The sequence below is a fragment of the Rhinopithecus bieti genome, unplaced genomic scaffold (genome assembly GCF_001698545.2).
Source record: "Rhinopithecus bieti isolate Rb0 unplaced genomic scaffold, ASM169854v2 scaffold_50517, whole genome shotgun sequence".
In the NCBI taxonomy this organism is placed as follows: Eukaryota; Metazoa; Chordata; class Mammalia; order Primates; family Cercopithecidae; genus Rhinopithecus; species Rhinopithecus bieti.
In genome coordinates, this window is record NW_016819943.1 from 37,104 (window position 1) to 54,038 (window position 16,935).

At 38.0% G+C, this 16,935-nt stretch overlaps 1 protein-coding gene across 1 annotated transcript in view; it reads left to right on the forward strand.

Annotated features, from left to right (window-relative positions):
• GIGYF2 (GRB10 interacting GYF protein 2) overlaps nucleotides 1-16,935 on the forward strand; it is a gene marked incomplete at its 5' end in the record, with an annotated part of 108,841 nt that overhangs the window by 34,935 nt on the left and 56,971 nt on the right. The window contains 5 exons of the mRNA XM_017859364.1: nucleotides 851-1,068; nucleotides 1,161-1,323; nucleotides 1,412-1,600; nucleotides 4,932-5,128; nucleotides 6,242-6,401. Coding sequence (XP_017714853.1) covers nucleotides 851-1,068; nucleotides 1,161-1,323; nucleotides 1,412-1,600; nucleotides 4,932-5,128; nucleotides 6,242-6,401 — 927 coding nt within the window. The remainder of the gene's footprint in view (nucleotides 1-850; nucleotides 1,069-1,160; nucleotides 1,324-1,411; nucleotides 1,601-4,931; nucleotides 5,129-6,241; nucleotides 6,402-16,935) is intronic.

Genomic DNA, 16,935 nt, shown 5'->3' on the forward strand with positions numbered 1-16,935 from the left:
AAATACCTTAAGTAGGATCTTTTATTATTAGGCAATCTTTTTTTCTGTTGGGAAATGTAGATTTAGGAATGTCCCTGGGGGTGTTATATGGATAGGGAGAATTAAGAGATGAGAAAGAAGGGAAAGGAGAATAAGCATGTTATTGTGGAACAAGCAGCAGAGGGTACAGAATTGGATTTTAGTTCTACTTTGCCATATGCGAGTTACTTCTGCTGGCAAAGTTTTAGTTTCTCCTTAAACTATAAAATTAGGATAGTGGACTTTATAAAATCTCTGACAACTTTCAGCGCTGTAGATTTCATGAATTTTGCGGGGAGGATCAGAATTACAAGTGGGAACCTGGCATTAATAAATAGGCATGAAGAGTTGGATATTATAAATCGACACAGGGAGCTGATTTTATCCATAAACGATATTTTCATGGGAAGAAAGAAAATGCTTTAAGATTGGGCAAAGGGAAGGTATAATCTTCAGTATGGAAGGATGTCTAGTGCATTAAGTCTGGATGAGGATTTGGCGGCTAATCAGTATTTTAATCAAGTACCTAGGACTTATTAAAAGTGCTTACTTGGAATACAGTGTCCTTTAAATGTGCTTCATTTTAGATTTATCTTTTAAAGCTTTAGAGTATGTTGCGTGGCTCAGTACTTAAGTACTGTTGTCATCTCATAATAGTAGATATACTCTGAACTCTGAACTTTGTTTAGTTGCCTAATGTTCTCTTTACTAGGTCAGTCCATTTGAGTTTGCAGTCACTTGTAGTGTTCTCCTTTATTTTCCATTCCTGATTTTCTTTTTCAAATACTGTCATAAAACTTTTCTAAGGTTTGTGTCCTCCTTCTCATCTCAGATGGCCCTCGTTCTGCAGGCTGGCGGGAGCACATGGAACGACGTCGAAGGTTTGAGTTTGATTTTCGAGATAGAGATGATGAACGGGGTTACCGAAGGGTTCGCTCTGGCAGTGGGAGCATAGATGATGACAGGGATAGCTTGCCCGAATGGTGCTTAGAGGATGCTGAAGAAGAAATGGGCACATTTGACTCATCTGGAGCATTCCTCTCTCTAAAAGTAAGAAATGTGTTTTAAATGTCATGACCAGCATTAACCTTATACCAAAGCCAAATCTGCTGTTGATCTTTGGTTTTATTCTCTTGCTACAGAAAGTGCAGAAAGAGCCTATTCCAGAAGAGCAGGAGATGGACTTCCGGCCTGTGGACGAAGGGGAGGAGTGCTCTGACTCTGAGGGTAGCCATAATGAAGAGGCCAAAGAACCTGATAAGACAAATAAGAAAGAAGGAGAGAAAACAGATAGAATAGGAGTTGGTAAGGCCTCTTCTTGCCCTTTACCTTTTTTTTTCCTCCATCAAACCAAAACTTTTCTAAGTTCAACTAAGATTACTTCGTGTTCCAGAAGCTAGTGAGGAAACTCCCCAGACCTCATTGTCATCTGCTAGACCAGGCACTCCTTCAGACCATCAGTCTCAGGAAGCATCACAGTTTGAGAGGAAAGATGAACCAAAATCCGAGCAAGCGGAACAAGCTGAAAAGGAGATTCAGATGGAAAATAGTCTACCAGCCAAAGTGCCCAGCAGAGCGGATGGTATGTATTTGTGGGAACAGACAAGCTAAAATAGGATTCTGCTGCGGCCAGTGATCACTGATAAGATAGGCTTCTGCTTATGCCTCCTAGAACTGCTTTTAGTGGGTGCATTATCAAAATAGATTGTTTTACCAGTAAACCCAGTCAAACAGGGCTTCTCACGTATGTGTCCGTCTCAGAATTTACCAAAATAGAGAATCTGCAAGGGTGGAGCTCTGGAATCTCATGTCCTAAGGTGTTATGACATAGCCACCGTGTGTCATTACTAGTGAACTGGGTATCAGATCCTTTCATGTGTTGACTGATTATGTGCCCAGCTTAAATTACCAGATGACACACCAAAATGCCATTGTTCTAAAAGAGGCCAAGAAGAGAACATACATGAATCTGTGGCAGAATAAGCTTAAAATATATCTCTTTTTCAGTGTGAATGTATTGGTTTAAGTTGCTCATACACTTTATTAGGCAATATTAATGCTCATTTCCATGTTTCTTCTTGTACATATTAAAAAATGTCATTGTAATGCCTGACGTTGAAGGGTTACTTGATTCATTTACCATAAAAATTCATCCCTTTTAACATGACATATGTGACACTGCACAATCTGGCATCTGCTTCCCTTTGTGCAGTTTCATTGCCAGCCTCTTTACCTACCTCACATTCTACTCACCACTCTCAAAGCCTTCTAGGTCCTGAAATATCTCCTGTTTTCTAGGGTTCATACCTTAGCACATCGTTTTCTCTGTTCTTGAAACTCTCTTCCATCCAAAGCCCCCAGACTAGGGTAGGTGTCTTCTTCCTCTGTTTCTTAAACAATCAGCCTTATTTCTAACATAGCATTATAATATCATAAAGATGTTTATTACCTTGTTTTCCCAGTAGACTAATACTTTGAGAACTCAAACCAAGAATTTTTCAATTTTTTGAATGTCTAGAACAAAGCTGATTTTTTTTTTTTTTTTTTAAAGAGATGAGATTCACTGGGTGTGATGGCGTGTGCTTGTAATCCCAGCTACTCGGGAAGCTGAAATGAGGGAGATCACTTGAGCCCAGGAGTTTGAAAACAGCATGGACAACATAGCAAGACCCCTGTCTCTAAAAACAAAACAAACAACAGCAAAAATGAGACAAGGCCTCACTATGTTGCTCAGGCTGGATCCGAACTCCTGGGCTCAAGTGATCCTCCTGCCCTTAGCTTCTTGAGTAGCTCAGCAAGTACTTGAATCTATACTCTACATAGCAGGCACTGTGAGACTGGTATATCTTTGAGACAGTTTGATTTGTAGTAGGATATGCCCCAGAGCTACTTGTGGTACATTGTTTTGAATAAACATGCTTGAAGCCTTATTCAGGAGATTCTTGGATCAAGTCTAGATATACATATTCTGAGAAGGCTTCAGAGATGTACATTAAAGGTCCAAACTCCAGATTTATAGTGTGTAGGGGAGATAAAGCGTGCATGTATCACTATTCCAGGGCACAAAGTAAGATAAGGGTTCACTGCTGGCAGACTCTTGGGATGCTTCAGGAAGTAGGTGGTCTCTGAACACATCTTGGAATAATAAGTAGAATTTGGAGGTAAGTGTAGCTAGATGAATTGGGAGAAGGCATTCCAGTACTAGGGAGCAGTGAAAGCTGAAGTGAAGAAGTGGGACTGATCCAAGCTTGGGCAGGAAATCAGCTCTTGTTTTTATTTGATGAAATATGAAGTGTGAAAAGGAGGATATTGGGAAACATGGTTAGAACATGGATTTGACAGCGGGGTGTAGATTATCTTGTGATGACAGTTCGGCTTCACTGTGACCGCTTAGACTCCTGAGCAGTCACTATGGGGTAGATAGTACACCTGTAAAGGGAAGTTGTGGCGGATGAGATACCTTAAAATACCTTAAAATAGGTATTGGCAGGACTCAGTCATTGACTGGATATCAGGTTAAAGAAGAGGGAAGAGCCAAAGAGGATTATAAGAGGATTATGGTGCCATTCACATGAAAAGAAGAGGGAAGAGCCAAAGAGCCTGAGAGGATTATGGTGCCATTCACCATAGAGTGGAAGTCGAGGAGCACACTGGGGAGGGGAGAGAATAAATTCAGTTTTGAACAGTGATTCTGAGGTGTTGATGAGAAGAAATTAAGTGGAGATGGCCAGAGAGCAGTTGTGAATGAGGGACTGTATCTAGATGGGAAGAGTTTAGGGCTAGAGAGAGAATGAAAATTGAACATATTGCATGCACTTATTAGGGGTAAGAAGAAAAGTGGACTGAGATTAGAACTTTGAGTAATTCCCATTTTTAAAGGGTGGAGGAAGAGGAACCAGAGAAAAATCCTCAGAGGTAAAAGTAGAGATAGGAGAGTAGAGTGCAGGGAAACTAAGGAATGGGAATGTTAGCTTAGAATTGAGCTGATAATGTCAGATGCTACTAAGAGATTGGATGAGGAAGACTAGGAAAAGTCATTGTATTTGGCAACTTTGTGTCACTGCTTATTTTTGAGAGAGGAGCTTTACTGGAGAGATGAGAGTAGAAGTCCCCTTACAGCAGGTGTGCCTAAAGTGGAGACAGCATGTATAGACTATCCTTTTAAAAAGTATGGCAAAGAATGAGTCAGTGAGAGGAGCAGGAATTTGGAGAAGCTGTCTGTAATTGAACAAACAAGATTTCAAAGGGGAAACTGCAATTATACCTAATTATTCCATCCCCCTTTTCCTTCTTAAGAGCCTGCACACTGAGAGGTTAGATATAGGAACCAAGACAGAACCTCTTTTGTAATTTGTATTCCTATTGAGGAGAACACCCTGCACTGTACAGGTAGACTCCAAGTGCTTCTCATTATCCTACAAGATGTAATATATTGAATTATATTAATCATGACTTGAAACAGGTACTTAAGGAGCATAATCATTGATATTTTCAGTAAAGGTTTTGAGAGAGATGACATATCTTTGAGAAGATTTAGGGTGCATTGATAACTATCCTTTACAGTTGGAGATATGTTATGAAGAAAGGATTAGACTGATTGATTGTTTTTAGGAGGTCAGCCTATAACTGGGTAGGTGCTGTGGTGACACAGGTAAGCCCTGGAGAATCACCTTTTAGGTACCTTTTAACTCTTACCTTTTGTCATTCTGTGTAGGTAATTTTGTCATTCTAGGAAGGAGTACTACATACTCCTAGGAAGGAGTACTACTTCCATAGAAGTAGCTTCACTGTTCGTGACAGGGCTCATATTTCTGTTGGACCCAGTTAGCAGGCTGTGTGACTTGATAATGTAATTAGCCTTCATATAAGTCTCTGTATTTCAAAGGATTTTCATCTGATTTTTTTTCCCCTAGAAATGGTTGCTGATGTCCAGCAGCCCCTGTCGCAGATTCCTTCAGATACAGCCTCTCCTCTTCTCATACTTCCACCTCCTGTTCCCAATCCTAGTCCTACCCTACGGCCAGTTGAAACGCCAGTTGTAGGTGCTCCTGGTATGGGCAGTGTTTCCACAGAACCTGATGATGAAGAAGGTCTCAAACATTTGGAGCAGGTAAAAATCCTGTTAATTCTTTTTGTCTTCTCTTAAACTGCCATAAAATTAGCAGGCATTACATGCATTTTCAAATATAAAACTTCTGTCACTAGATTTTAAGTACTGGAAAAATTGGATATTTATTGTTTATTTGTATAAGTAATTGTCTTTCAATGCATTTCATGCTTATAAGTTTCTGCTATGTAGTAGTCATTATGTCAGGTTATTTTTTGCTCTTAGATTGCCCCTAGCTATTTACTTTTCTTTTTTCTTTTGGACATTAGTGGAATGCCAAAATGGTGAATACAAGCAGCTGTGGATGGTCACTGTATCTTCTGTAATTTTTGCTTCAAGTATAACGGGGAAAATAGTTAAACTCTCAGAGCATTAACATCTTATTCATGTCTCTAAATTTCCCCAAGATTGTGTATACCATTGTTATATGTAAAGTAAGTGATAGCTTGCTTTTCTGCTAAAGAATTTCTCTTCCCTTTGGGGTGGGATGGTTAGTGGCAGGAAATGCTGAAGAAAGGAAAAAGCGGGATAGTGTCTTAGTAAAACTTGTAAAAGATTTTATTTATAATGTATTAATTGAGCCTTTTGTTCTGTTAACATTCTTTTTACAGGTTTAGTTTATACCATTTAGAGTTGACCAATAGCTTGTTAGTTTAAAAAGTACTCTTAGCCAGGCAAGGTGGTGCGTGTCTGTAGTCCCAGCTGCTTGGGGAGGCTGAGGTAGGAGGATCGCTTGATCCCAGGAATTCAAAAACAGTCTGGGTAGCATGATGAGACCTCGTCTCTATTAAAAACAAGCAAAGTACTCTTACTAGTGTTGATTTGAACCCTGGGCTTTGATCCAGAGCAGTTTTTGTTTTAATCTTAGTTGATTTGATCAGTAATTTTGAGACCTTGAACAAGACTTGGCATCTCTGAGCCTTAGTTTCCCCCTCTGTAAAATGAGGATAGTACCTGTTTCATGGCATTGTTGGGAGAAGTTACCTGCTATGTTCTTTGCATAGTGGCTTTCATAGATCAAGTAGTCTGGAAAAAAAAGGGAAGTCACTGTTATTATGTGTATAAGTACTAATTTAGGATCATTTGTTTCCTTGATTTTTGTTTTTCTGTTATTAGCAAGCTGAGAAAATGGTGGCTTATCTCCAAGACAGTGCACTAGATGATGAAAGATTGGCATCAAAACTGCAAGAGCACAGAGCTAAAGGAGTGTCAATTCCATTGATGCATGAAGCAATGCAGAAGTGGTATTACAAAGATCCTCAGGGAGAAATTCAAGGCAAGTTGTTCCTTTCTCCTTTAAGTACTGAAGTGTGTGCCATTACCTCCAGAATCTCTAAGAAGGGATTTGTTTAATTTGAATTATAGTAGAAAAAGAAGTCAGCAAGCACACACGCGCACACACACGCAGGCTAGAAGTGTTTCCGATTTCAGGTGTTTTTACATTTCTTCCCGATTTTGGAATAATTGCGTTGTACATACCAGTTGAGCATCCCTAATCTGAGAAATCCAAATTCCGTAATGCTCCATTGAACGTTTCCTTTGTGTGATGCTCAAAAGTTTCAGATTTTAGAGCATTTTGGACTTCAGATTTTGTATTAGAGATTAGTCAACTTTTGTGAAAATAATTTGAATACAGCCTTGCGTGGTGGCTCACGCCTGTAATCCCAGCACTTTGGGAAGCCAAGGTGGGTGGATCACCTGAGGTCAGGAGTTCAAGACCAGACCGGCCAACATAGTGAAACTCCATCTCTACTAAAAATACAAAATTAGCCGGATGTGGTGGTGGGTGCCTGTAATCCTAGCTACTCACGAGGGTGGCAGGAGAACCGCTTGAACCCAGGAGGCAGAGACTGCAGTGACCCAAGATCACGCCACTGCACTCCAGCCTGGGCGACAGAGTGAGATTCTGTCTCAAAAAAAAAAAAAAAAAAAAATTGAATACAAGGCAGAATGTGATGACAAATATGACAGGGGTAATATTTAAGCAAATGTTTCACACTTTTTAAAACTTAAGCAAAATGTTTAAGACTGTTAGCTCTGGCATCTCAGTTGGTTAAGTAGGCAGATAGCCTTCTCACCTTCTCTGTTTCCATTTCCCTGACTGTGAAAAGGTGATGGCAGCAGTAGTGTTGGAGGACCTTAACTGTTTTGTTTTCAAATGGAGTTGATAAAAATGGTAGAGAACTACTAAAAATGTCAGATAAAAGATAGTACTGTGTTACAAATCCCTTAGAGGATTTGTGTGGTGTATAAGTTCGATTAGAATGGGCGCAGAGTGCTATCTATCTATAAAGGATTATTTGTTGATTCTTCATTTCTGCTTTTGAAATCTATCCTGTTACCCTGAGATTGGTCACTTCATATTAATGTAATTTTAATAATAGCATTTTACTGTGTGCCTACCCTATGAGCTCTCTCCAATGAACTAACTCCCCATTCCACTCTCAATCCCCTTACCCTGCCTATTCTTCACAGCATTTATTACTACCTGGCATTTTACATATTTGTTCATTGTTTACAGTCTGATAAGATATATGAGAGCAGGGCTTTGTGTGTGTGTGTTTTAATCAAATTTATTTTGGTATAATCATAGCTATATATGTAATTATAAGGAATAATACAGAGAGATTACATACACCCTTTACACAGCTTCCCCTGGTGGTAACCTCTTGCAGAACTATGGTACGGTAACATAAGTGGGACATTGACATTTGTACAGTTAAGATTCAGAACATGGCTGCCTGTGGTGGCTCATGCCTGTAATCCCAGCATTTGGAAGGCCAAGGTGGGTGGCCCACTTGAGGCCAGGAGTTCAAGACCAGACTGGCCAACATGGTGAAACCCCATCTCTACTAAAAATACAAAAATTAGCTGGATGTGGTGGCATGTGCCTGTAGTCCCAGCTGCTTGGTTGGCTGAGGCATGAGAATCACTTGAATCCAGGAGGCGGAGGTTGCCATGAGCCGAGATTGTGCCACTGCACTTTAACGTGGGTGACAGAGTGAGATTGTGTCTCCAAAAAAAAAAGATTCAGAACTTTTCCATCTCCACAGAGATTCTTCAGGTTGCTCTTTTATAGCCACCTGAGCTTCCCTTCTACCCCCGCTCCTTCGTTAACCTCTAGCAATGAATGACTCATCTGTTCTCCAGCTCTGTGTTCTGTCGTTGCAAGAGTGGAATGGAATCACACTTTCGGAGATTGGTTCTATTCACTCAGCATAATTCTTTGGAGACTAATCCAGGTTGTTGCATATTATCAATAGGTTGTGTCTTTTTATTACTGAGTAGTATTATGTGATATAAATGTTATCAAAGTTTGTTTAACCATTCATCCATTGAAGGACATCTGGGTTGTTGAGGTTATGGGGCTATAATGAATAAAGCTGCTATAAACATTTATGGACATGTTTTTGAGGGAACATAAGTGTTCGTTCCTTTAGGCTAAATGCCGAGGAGTGCAGTAGCTGAGTTGTATGGTAGTATGCTTAGTTTTAAAAGAAACTGCTGAACTGTTTTCCAGAGTGGCTGTACCATTTCATATGCCCACCAGCAATCTATGAGCGATACAGTTTCTCCACATCCTTATCAGCATTTGATGTTGTTGCTATTTTTCTGTTTTAACCATTCTGACAGGTGTGTGGTGATATCTCATTGGGGTTTTAAATTTACATTTCCCTAATGGCTAATGATGTTGATCATCTTTGCATGTTCTTACTGGCCATCTATTTGTCCTGTTCATTCGAGTTTTTCTTCATGTTTCATGTCTTTTTTTGGTTCATGTCCTAATTGGACTGTTTGCTTATTTTATGTTTTTTTAAATTTATTTTAAATATTGTGTTAAAATACACATAAAATTTACCATCTTAGCCATTTTTAAATGTATGGTTCAGTGGTATTAAATACATTTTTAATGTTGTGCAACCATCATCCGATTGTACAGTATTTGTCTTTTGACTGGCTTATTTCACTTAGCATAATGTCCTCAAGGTTCATTCATGTTGTAGCTTGTGTCAAAATTTTCTTCCTTTTTAAGACTGAATAGTATTCCCCTGTAGGTATATTACACATTTTGCTTATCCATTTCATCTATTGATGGACACTTGGATTGTTTTCATGTTGCAGTTATTGTGAATAATGTTGCTGTGGGCCAGGTGTGGTGGTTCACGCCTGTAATTCTGACTCTTTGGGAGGCTGAGGTGGGAGGATTGCTTGAGCCCAGGAGTTTGAGACCAGTGTGGGAAACATGGAGAGACCTTGTCTCTATAAAAAAAAATTAACTGGGTGTGGGATGGTGTGTGCCTGTAGTCCCAGCTACACAGGAAACTGAGGCAGGAGGATCACTTGAGCCCAGGAGTTGGAGGCCGCAGTGAGCTGTGATACTTCAGCCTGGGTGACAGAGCAAGACTCTGTCTTTAAAATAATAATAATAATAATAATAATAATAATAATAATAATACTGTTTTGAACATGAAGGTACAACTATCTCTTTGAGACCCTGTTTTCGATCCTTTTGGGTATATACCGAGAAGCAGAATTGCTTGATCATGTGGTAGTTATATTTTTAATTTTTTGAGGAGCTACCATACTATTTTCCACAGTGACTGTACCATTTTACATTCTCAAAAACAGTCCACAAGGGTTTTAATTCTCACCAACACTTTTTTAATAGTAGCCATCCTAATGGGTGTGAGGTGGTGTCTCATTGTAGTTTTCATTTGCATTTTCCTAATGATAAGGAATGTTAAGCGTCTTTTCATGTGCTTGTTAGCCATTTGTATACTTTCTTTGGTGAAATGTCTATTCAAGTCTTTTGCCTTTTTTTTTTTTTTAATTGGGTTGTTAATTTTTTTGTTGCTGAGTTTCAGTTCTCTATATATTCTGGATGCTAATCCCTTATCAGATATATGATTTGTAAATATTTTCTCCCATTCTTTGGGTTGCCTTTTTATTCTGATGATAATGTCTTATCATGCACTTTTTTTTTTTTAATTTTCAAGAAGTCCAATTTGTCTGTTTTTGCTTTGTTGCCTGTGCCTTTGGTGTCATATCCTGGAAATCATTATTGTATCCAGTGTTGTATAAAGCATTTGCCCTGTGTTTTCTTCTGAGAGTTTTATGGATTTAGGTCGTGCACTTAGATCTTTGATCCATTTTGAGTTTTTGAATATGGTGTTAGGTAAGAATCCAGTTTCATTCTTTTGCATGTAGGTATCCAATTTTCCAAATACCATTTGTTAAAAAGACTGTCCTTTTTCCGTGGAATAGTCTTGGCATCCTTTTCAAAATATTTGACCATGTACTCTGGTTCATTTTGGGGCTCTCTGTTCTATTTTATTGGTCTATATGTCTGTCTTTATGTTGGCATTACACTGTTTTGATTACTCTTTGTAGTAAATTTTGAAATCAGGAAATGTGAGTCCTCCAGCTTTTTCTTTTCTTTTCTTTTTTAGACAGAGTCTTTCTCTGTTGCTCAGGCTGGAGTGCAGTGGTATGATAAGGCTCACCGTAGCCTTAAACTCCTGGGCTCAAGTGATCCCACCCCAGCCTCTTTAGAACAAGCACACACCACCACATGCAGTTAATTATTTTTCTTTTTTAGAGACGAGGTCCCAGCTGACATGTGCTGGCTCATGCCTGTAATCCCATTGCTTTGGGAGGCTGAGACCAGAGACCAGAGGACTGCTTGAGTCTGGTAGTTTGAGATCAGCCCGGGCAACATAGTGAGACCCTGTCTCTCACTTTTTTTTTTTTTGGAGACAGAGCCTTACTCTGTCACCCAGGCTGGAGTGCAGTGGGGCAGTCTTGGCTCACTGCAACCTCTGCCTTCTGGGTTCAAGCAATTCTCTTGCCTCAGCCACCCAAGTAGCTGGGATTACAGGCATGAACCATTGCGCCAAGCCAAGAGATCCCACCCCATCTTAAAAATAAAAAAAGAGACAAATTCTTGCTATGTTGACCAGGCTGGTTTTGAACTCCTGGCTGTAAGTGGTACTCACTGTCTTTCTTCTGCCATCTTGGCCTCCCAAAGGGGGATTATAGGTGTGAGCCACTGCGCCTGGCCAAAAAATTTTATTAATTACATTTTTAAATTGTCATATAAGAGACTGGGCGTGGTGGCTCATGTCTGTAATCTCTGCACTTTGGGAGTCCGAGGCGGGAGGATCACTTGAGTCCAAGAGTTTGAGACCAGCCTGGGCAACATAAGTGAGACCCTGTCTCTACAAATAATAAAAAATTAGCCAGATGTGGTGGTACGCACCTGTATTCCCAGCTACTTGGGAGGCTGAGGCGAGAGAATTGCTAGAGCCTAGGAAGTTGAGGCTGCAGTGAGTACAGCACTCAGCTTGAGTAACAGAGACCCTTAAAAAAAACAAAAAAAGTCTTAAAAAAAAAAAAAGACATATATATTATATATTTGCTGTATACGACATGATGTTTTTAAATATGCATGCATATTATGGATGGCTAAATCAGTTTGATTAACATAAGCGTACTAATCATTTTTTGTAGTCAGAACACTTAAAAATCTACTTGGCAGTGTTTTTTAAGAGTACAATACATTGTTATTAACTGTAGTCATTGTTGCATGATAGATCTCTTGCTCTTTTTCAAGAAAGAAACATTATTTCGGCCATTTGCCCTCTTTTGAGATTTCGTATGTATTTTAGGATGGATTTTCTGTTTCTGCAACAAGCATCATTGGGATTTTAATAGAGATTACCTTTAGTCTGGAGATTGCTTTGTAACATTGTAACAATGTTAAGTCTTCCAGTCTGTGAACATGGATATGTTTCCATTTATTTAGGTCTTTAATTTGTTTTAGCAGTGTTTTGTAGTTTTCTTTGGACAAGATTTTTACATCCTTAGTTAATCCCTAAGTATGTTATTCTTTTTCATGTTATTGTAAGGGAAATTTTTTTCTCATGTTCTTTTCAGATTGTTCATTGTTAGTGTATAGAAATGCAACCGATTTTCGTGTGTTGACTTTGTGTCCTACCACTTTGCTGAATTTGTTTTTTACTTCTAACCTGTTTTTAGAAAAAATAGAATCTAGAATTTTCTGCATAAAAGACTATATATCATCTGTGAACAGACTTCTTCCTAATTTGGATACTTTTTTTTTTTTTAATTCTTGACCAGTTGCTCTGACTAGAACGTTTAGTACTATCTTGAATAGAGAAGTGGTGAAAGTGGGCATCCTTCCCTAGCTCCTGATGTTAGAGGAAAAGCTTTCAGTCTTTCACTATTGAATATGATGTCCACTGTGGGATTTTTATATATGACTTTTATTGTATTGAGGTAGATCTTTCTATTCTTAATTTGTTGACCCTTATGAAAAGGTGATACTACTTCTGTGTCAATTAAGATGACCATGTGGTTTTTTTCGCCTTATTTTGTTAATGTGGTAAGTTACATTGATCAGTTTTCATATATTGATGCCTTGAACCATCCTTGCATTCTAGGAATAAATAAATCCCACTTGGATTATGGTGTATAATCTTTTTAGTATATTGCTGAATTTGCTTTGCTAGTATTTTGTTAAGAATTTTTGCATCAATGTTCATAAAGGATATTTGTCTATATTTTTCTTTAGAACCTTTGTCTGACTTTGATACCAGGGTAATTTTGGCTTCATAGAATTAGGAAGTGTAGGCAGTCTTCCTTCCTTTTCAGTTTTTGGAAAAAGTTTGAGAAGGATTATGATTAGTTTTTCCTTAAATATTTGGTATGTTTTCACCAGAGAAGCCATCAAGGGCAGTTCTTTCCTTTGTCCAGAGGCTTTTTAGAGTCTAGTCAGCCAGGCTGGAGTGCAGTGGCACGATCTCAGCTCACTGCAACCGCCGTCTCCCAGGCTCAAGCAGTTCTCCTGCCTCAGCCTCCTGAGTAGCTGGGATTACAGGCGTGTGCCACCATGCCTGGCTAATTTTTGTATTTTTAGTAGAGATGGTATTTTGCCATGTTGGCCAGGCTGGTCTTGAACTCCGGACCTCAGGTAATCCGCCCACCTAGGCCTCCCAAAGTGCTGGGATTATTGGTGTGAGCCACTGTGCCCAGCCTGTTCAGAGATTTTTGATTACTGATTCTAGATACTAGTCCTTTGATGGATGTGTGGTTTGCACATATTTTTTGTCAGTCTTTATCTTCTCATTTCATTCTCTTAATAGGGTCTTTCACAGAGCAAAAAGTTGTAAATTTTGATGAATCCAATAGATAAATGTTTTTCTTTTATAAAAGGTGGTTCTTTTTTGTATTAAGTTTAACAAGAACACTTTGCCTAAGCTTTAGATTCCAACAGTTTTTTTTTTTTTTTCCCGTGGAAAATGTTATAGTTTTTATATTTTACATTTAAGTTCGCGGTCCATTTTAAATTAATTTTCACGTAAGCTAGTTGTTTTTTGTTGTTTTTTTCTCAATGAGTGTCCATTTGCTGCAGGACCAAGAATGTCTTTTCTCTCTTAAATTGTTTTCTTTCACCTTTGTCAAAATTTAGTTAAGCATATTTGTGTGGGTCTGTTTCTTTGTGGTTCTGTTTCTATTTCTGCTTCTTAATTTTGTCCCATAGATCACTGTCTCTTCCTTCACCAGTACTATACAATCTTGATTACTGTAGCTGTATAATAAGTCTTGAAATTGGGTAGACTGATTCTTCCCAGTTTAATCTTCTTTTTAAAATTTTTTTTTAACTTTGTAGTTCCTTTGCCTTTCCATAAAAATTTTTAGGATAATCTTGTCCGTATTTACTAAAAATCTTGTTGAGATTCTGATAGGGATTATGTTGAACCTCTGTATCAGTTTGAGAAGAACTGATGTCTTTACCATGTTAGTCTTTTAGTTCATGAACTTGGTATGTCTCTCTGTGTCATTAGATCTTTGATTTCTTTCATCAGTGTTGCATAGTTTTCAGCATACATTCTGTACGTGTAGATTTACATCTGAGCATCTCAGTTTTTTTTTTTTTTTTTTTTTTTCCAGTGATTGTAAATGTTTGAGCTCATTTATTAGCTCAAGGAGTTCTTTTTGCTTTCTGTTCTTTGGGTAGTTTCCTTGAGATTTTACATAGACAGTCATATTTATCCATAAATAGGGGCAGCTTTATATCTTCATTTTAAATCTGTATGCCTTTTATTTGTTTTTGTTGCCTTATTGTGTGTTTGATCACTATATTGAGTGAGAGTGGTGAGAGTAGACATCCTTCCCTTGTTTTCCTGTGTTCTTCTTTTAAAGGGAATACATTCAGTCTTTAATAATTAAATGTAATGTTAGCTGTAAGGTTTTTATAGATGTTCTTTATCAAGTTGAGAAAGTACCCATTCATTCCTGTTTTCTGAGAGTTTTTATTGTGAGTGGGTATTGGATTTTGTCAGATGCTTTTCCTGCCTCTGTTGATATGATCGTGTGATTTTTCTTTAACCATTTCATGTGGTGGGTTATATTGATTGCTGTTGGAATATTGAACTAGCTTGGCATCCTTGAAATAAATACCACTTGGTCATGATACATAATCTTTTGTAGATATTGGTGAATTATATTTTCCAATTTTTGGTAAAGATTTTGTATCTGTATTCATGAGGGATGTTGCTTTATAGTTTTGTTTTTTGTGTAGTTTTAGTATCAGGGTAATATTAGGTTCATAAAATGAATGGGAAAGTACGTCTTCCCCTTTTATTTTCTGAAAGAGGTTTTTTTAGAATTGGCGTTAATTCTTTAAATGTTTGGTGGAGTTCTCCATTGAACCCACCTGGAGCCTTCTTTTTTGGAAATTTAAATTATATTTTCTATTTCCCTAGTAGTTTTAAAGTTATTTAAATGATCTATTTTATGTGAGCGAGCTGTGGTAGTTTGTGTTTTTAAATGAATTGGTTCATTTTGTCTGAGATATCAAATGTATGTGTGTAGAGTTGTTTGTAGTATTTCCTTATTATCCTTTTGAGGTCTGCAGGTTCTGTAATGATATCTCATTTGTGATATTGGAAATGTGTGTATTTCTCTTTTTTTCTTGTCAGTCTTGCTAGAGGTTTCTCAGTTATACTGAAATTTTCTAAAAATCGGTTCTTTATTTCACTGCATTTTCTCTCTTGCACTGAAATAAAGAGTTATTCTTATTTTCAGTTTTATTTCTACTCATAATTTCTTTCCTTCTGATTGCGTAGGGTTTATTTTATTTCATTTTATTTCTCTTCTTTTCTTTTTGGAGACACAGTCTTACTCTGTCACCCAGGCTGGTGTACAGTGGCATGATCTTGGCTCACTGTAACCTCTGCCTCCTGGGTTCAGGTGATTCTTGTGCCTCAGCCTCCCAAGTAGCTGGGATTACAGGCATGTGCCGCCACACCCGGTTAATTTTTGTATTTTTAGTAGAAATGGGCTTTCACCATGTTGGCCAGGCTTATCTCAAGTGATCTGCCTGCCTTGGCCTCCCACAGTGCTGAGATTACAGGCATGAGCCACCATGCCTGGCTTTATTTTGTTCTTTTTAGATTTATGAATTGGGAGCTTAGATTATTGATTTGGAACTTTTTCTCTTTTCTAATGGAAACATTTAATACTATAAATTCTCAGCACTTCTTTAGTTGCATCCCACAAAATTAGATATGTGTATTTTCATTATTTTCATTTTCTTTCTTTGTTTTTTTGAGACTGAGTCTCACTCTGTCACCCAGACTGGAGTGTGGTGGTACAATCTTGGCTCGCTACAACCTCTGCTTCCCAGGTTCAAACGATTCTCCTGCCTCAGCCTCCCAAGTAGCTGGGACTACAAGCATGCGCCACCATGCCCAGCTAATTTTTCTAATTTTTGTGTTTTTTAGTAGAGACAAGGTTTCACCATGTTGGCCAGGCTGGTCTCGAACTCCTGACCTTGGGTGATCTACCCACCTTGACCTCCTAAAGTGCTGGGATTAGAGGCATGAGCTACTGTGCCCAGCCTGTATTTTTATTTCCATTCAGTTCTGTGTATTTTTATTTCCCTTGAGACTTCCTCTTTTACCCTTGGATTATTTTGAAGTATATTTTGGGTTTCTAAGTGTTTGAAAGATTTCCTGTTATTTTCTTGTATTGATTTCTAGTTTGATTCTTGGTGGTCAAAGAACATACTATATATGATTTTTTTTTCCCCCATAGGTTTTTGGGGAACAGGTGATATTTGGTTACATGAGTAAGTTACTTAGTGGTGATCTGTGAGATTTTGGTATACCCATCACTGGAGCAGTATACACGGAATATGATTTCAATTTTTAAAAATCTTTTTATGTTTGTTTTATTGCCCCAAATATGTTCTATTATTGCTGTATGTTCGGTGGTTAGTTGAAAAGAATATGTATTTTTCTATATTTGGAATGTTCTGTAAAGTCATTTCACTTCTTTTGGTTGATGGTGTTGTTGAATTCTGTAATCTTGCAGATTTTCTGCTAGTTAGGCTATCACATGGTGGTTATGTCTTCAATTTGTGGATTTGTCTGTTTCTTTTTTTCAGTTCTGTCAGATCCTGCTTCGTATATTTTGGAGCTTTGTTGTTTGGTACATACATATTACAATTCCTGCATCTTCTATGAGTATTGACCCTTCTTTATTACATCTCTCTGTCTCTGATAATTTTCTTTGCTCTGAAGTCAACTTTATCAAACATGAATATAGCTTACTTTAAGTTAATATTTGCATGATATATCTTTTTATCTCCTCAATCTGCCTACTTTGTTATATTTTGTGTGACTTTCTTGTAGATAGCATATAATTAGGTCATGTGTTTTGGTTGCTGGCTTCTTCATCTTCAAATCTGTGATATATGCTATAAAAAGAAAAACCAGGGAATT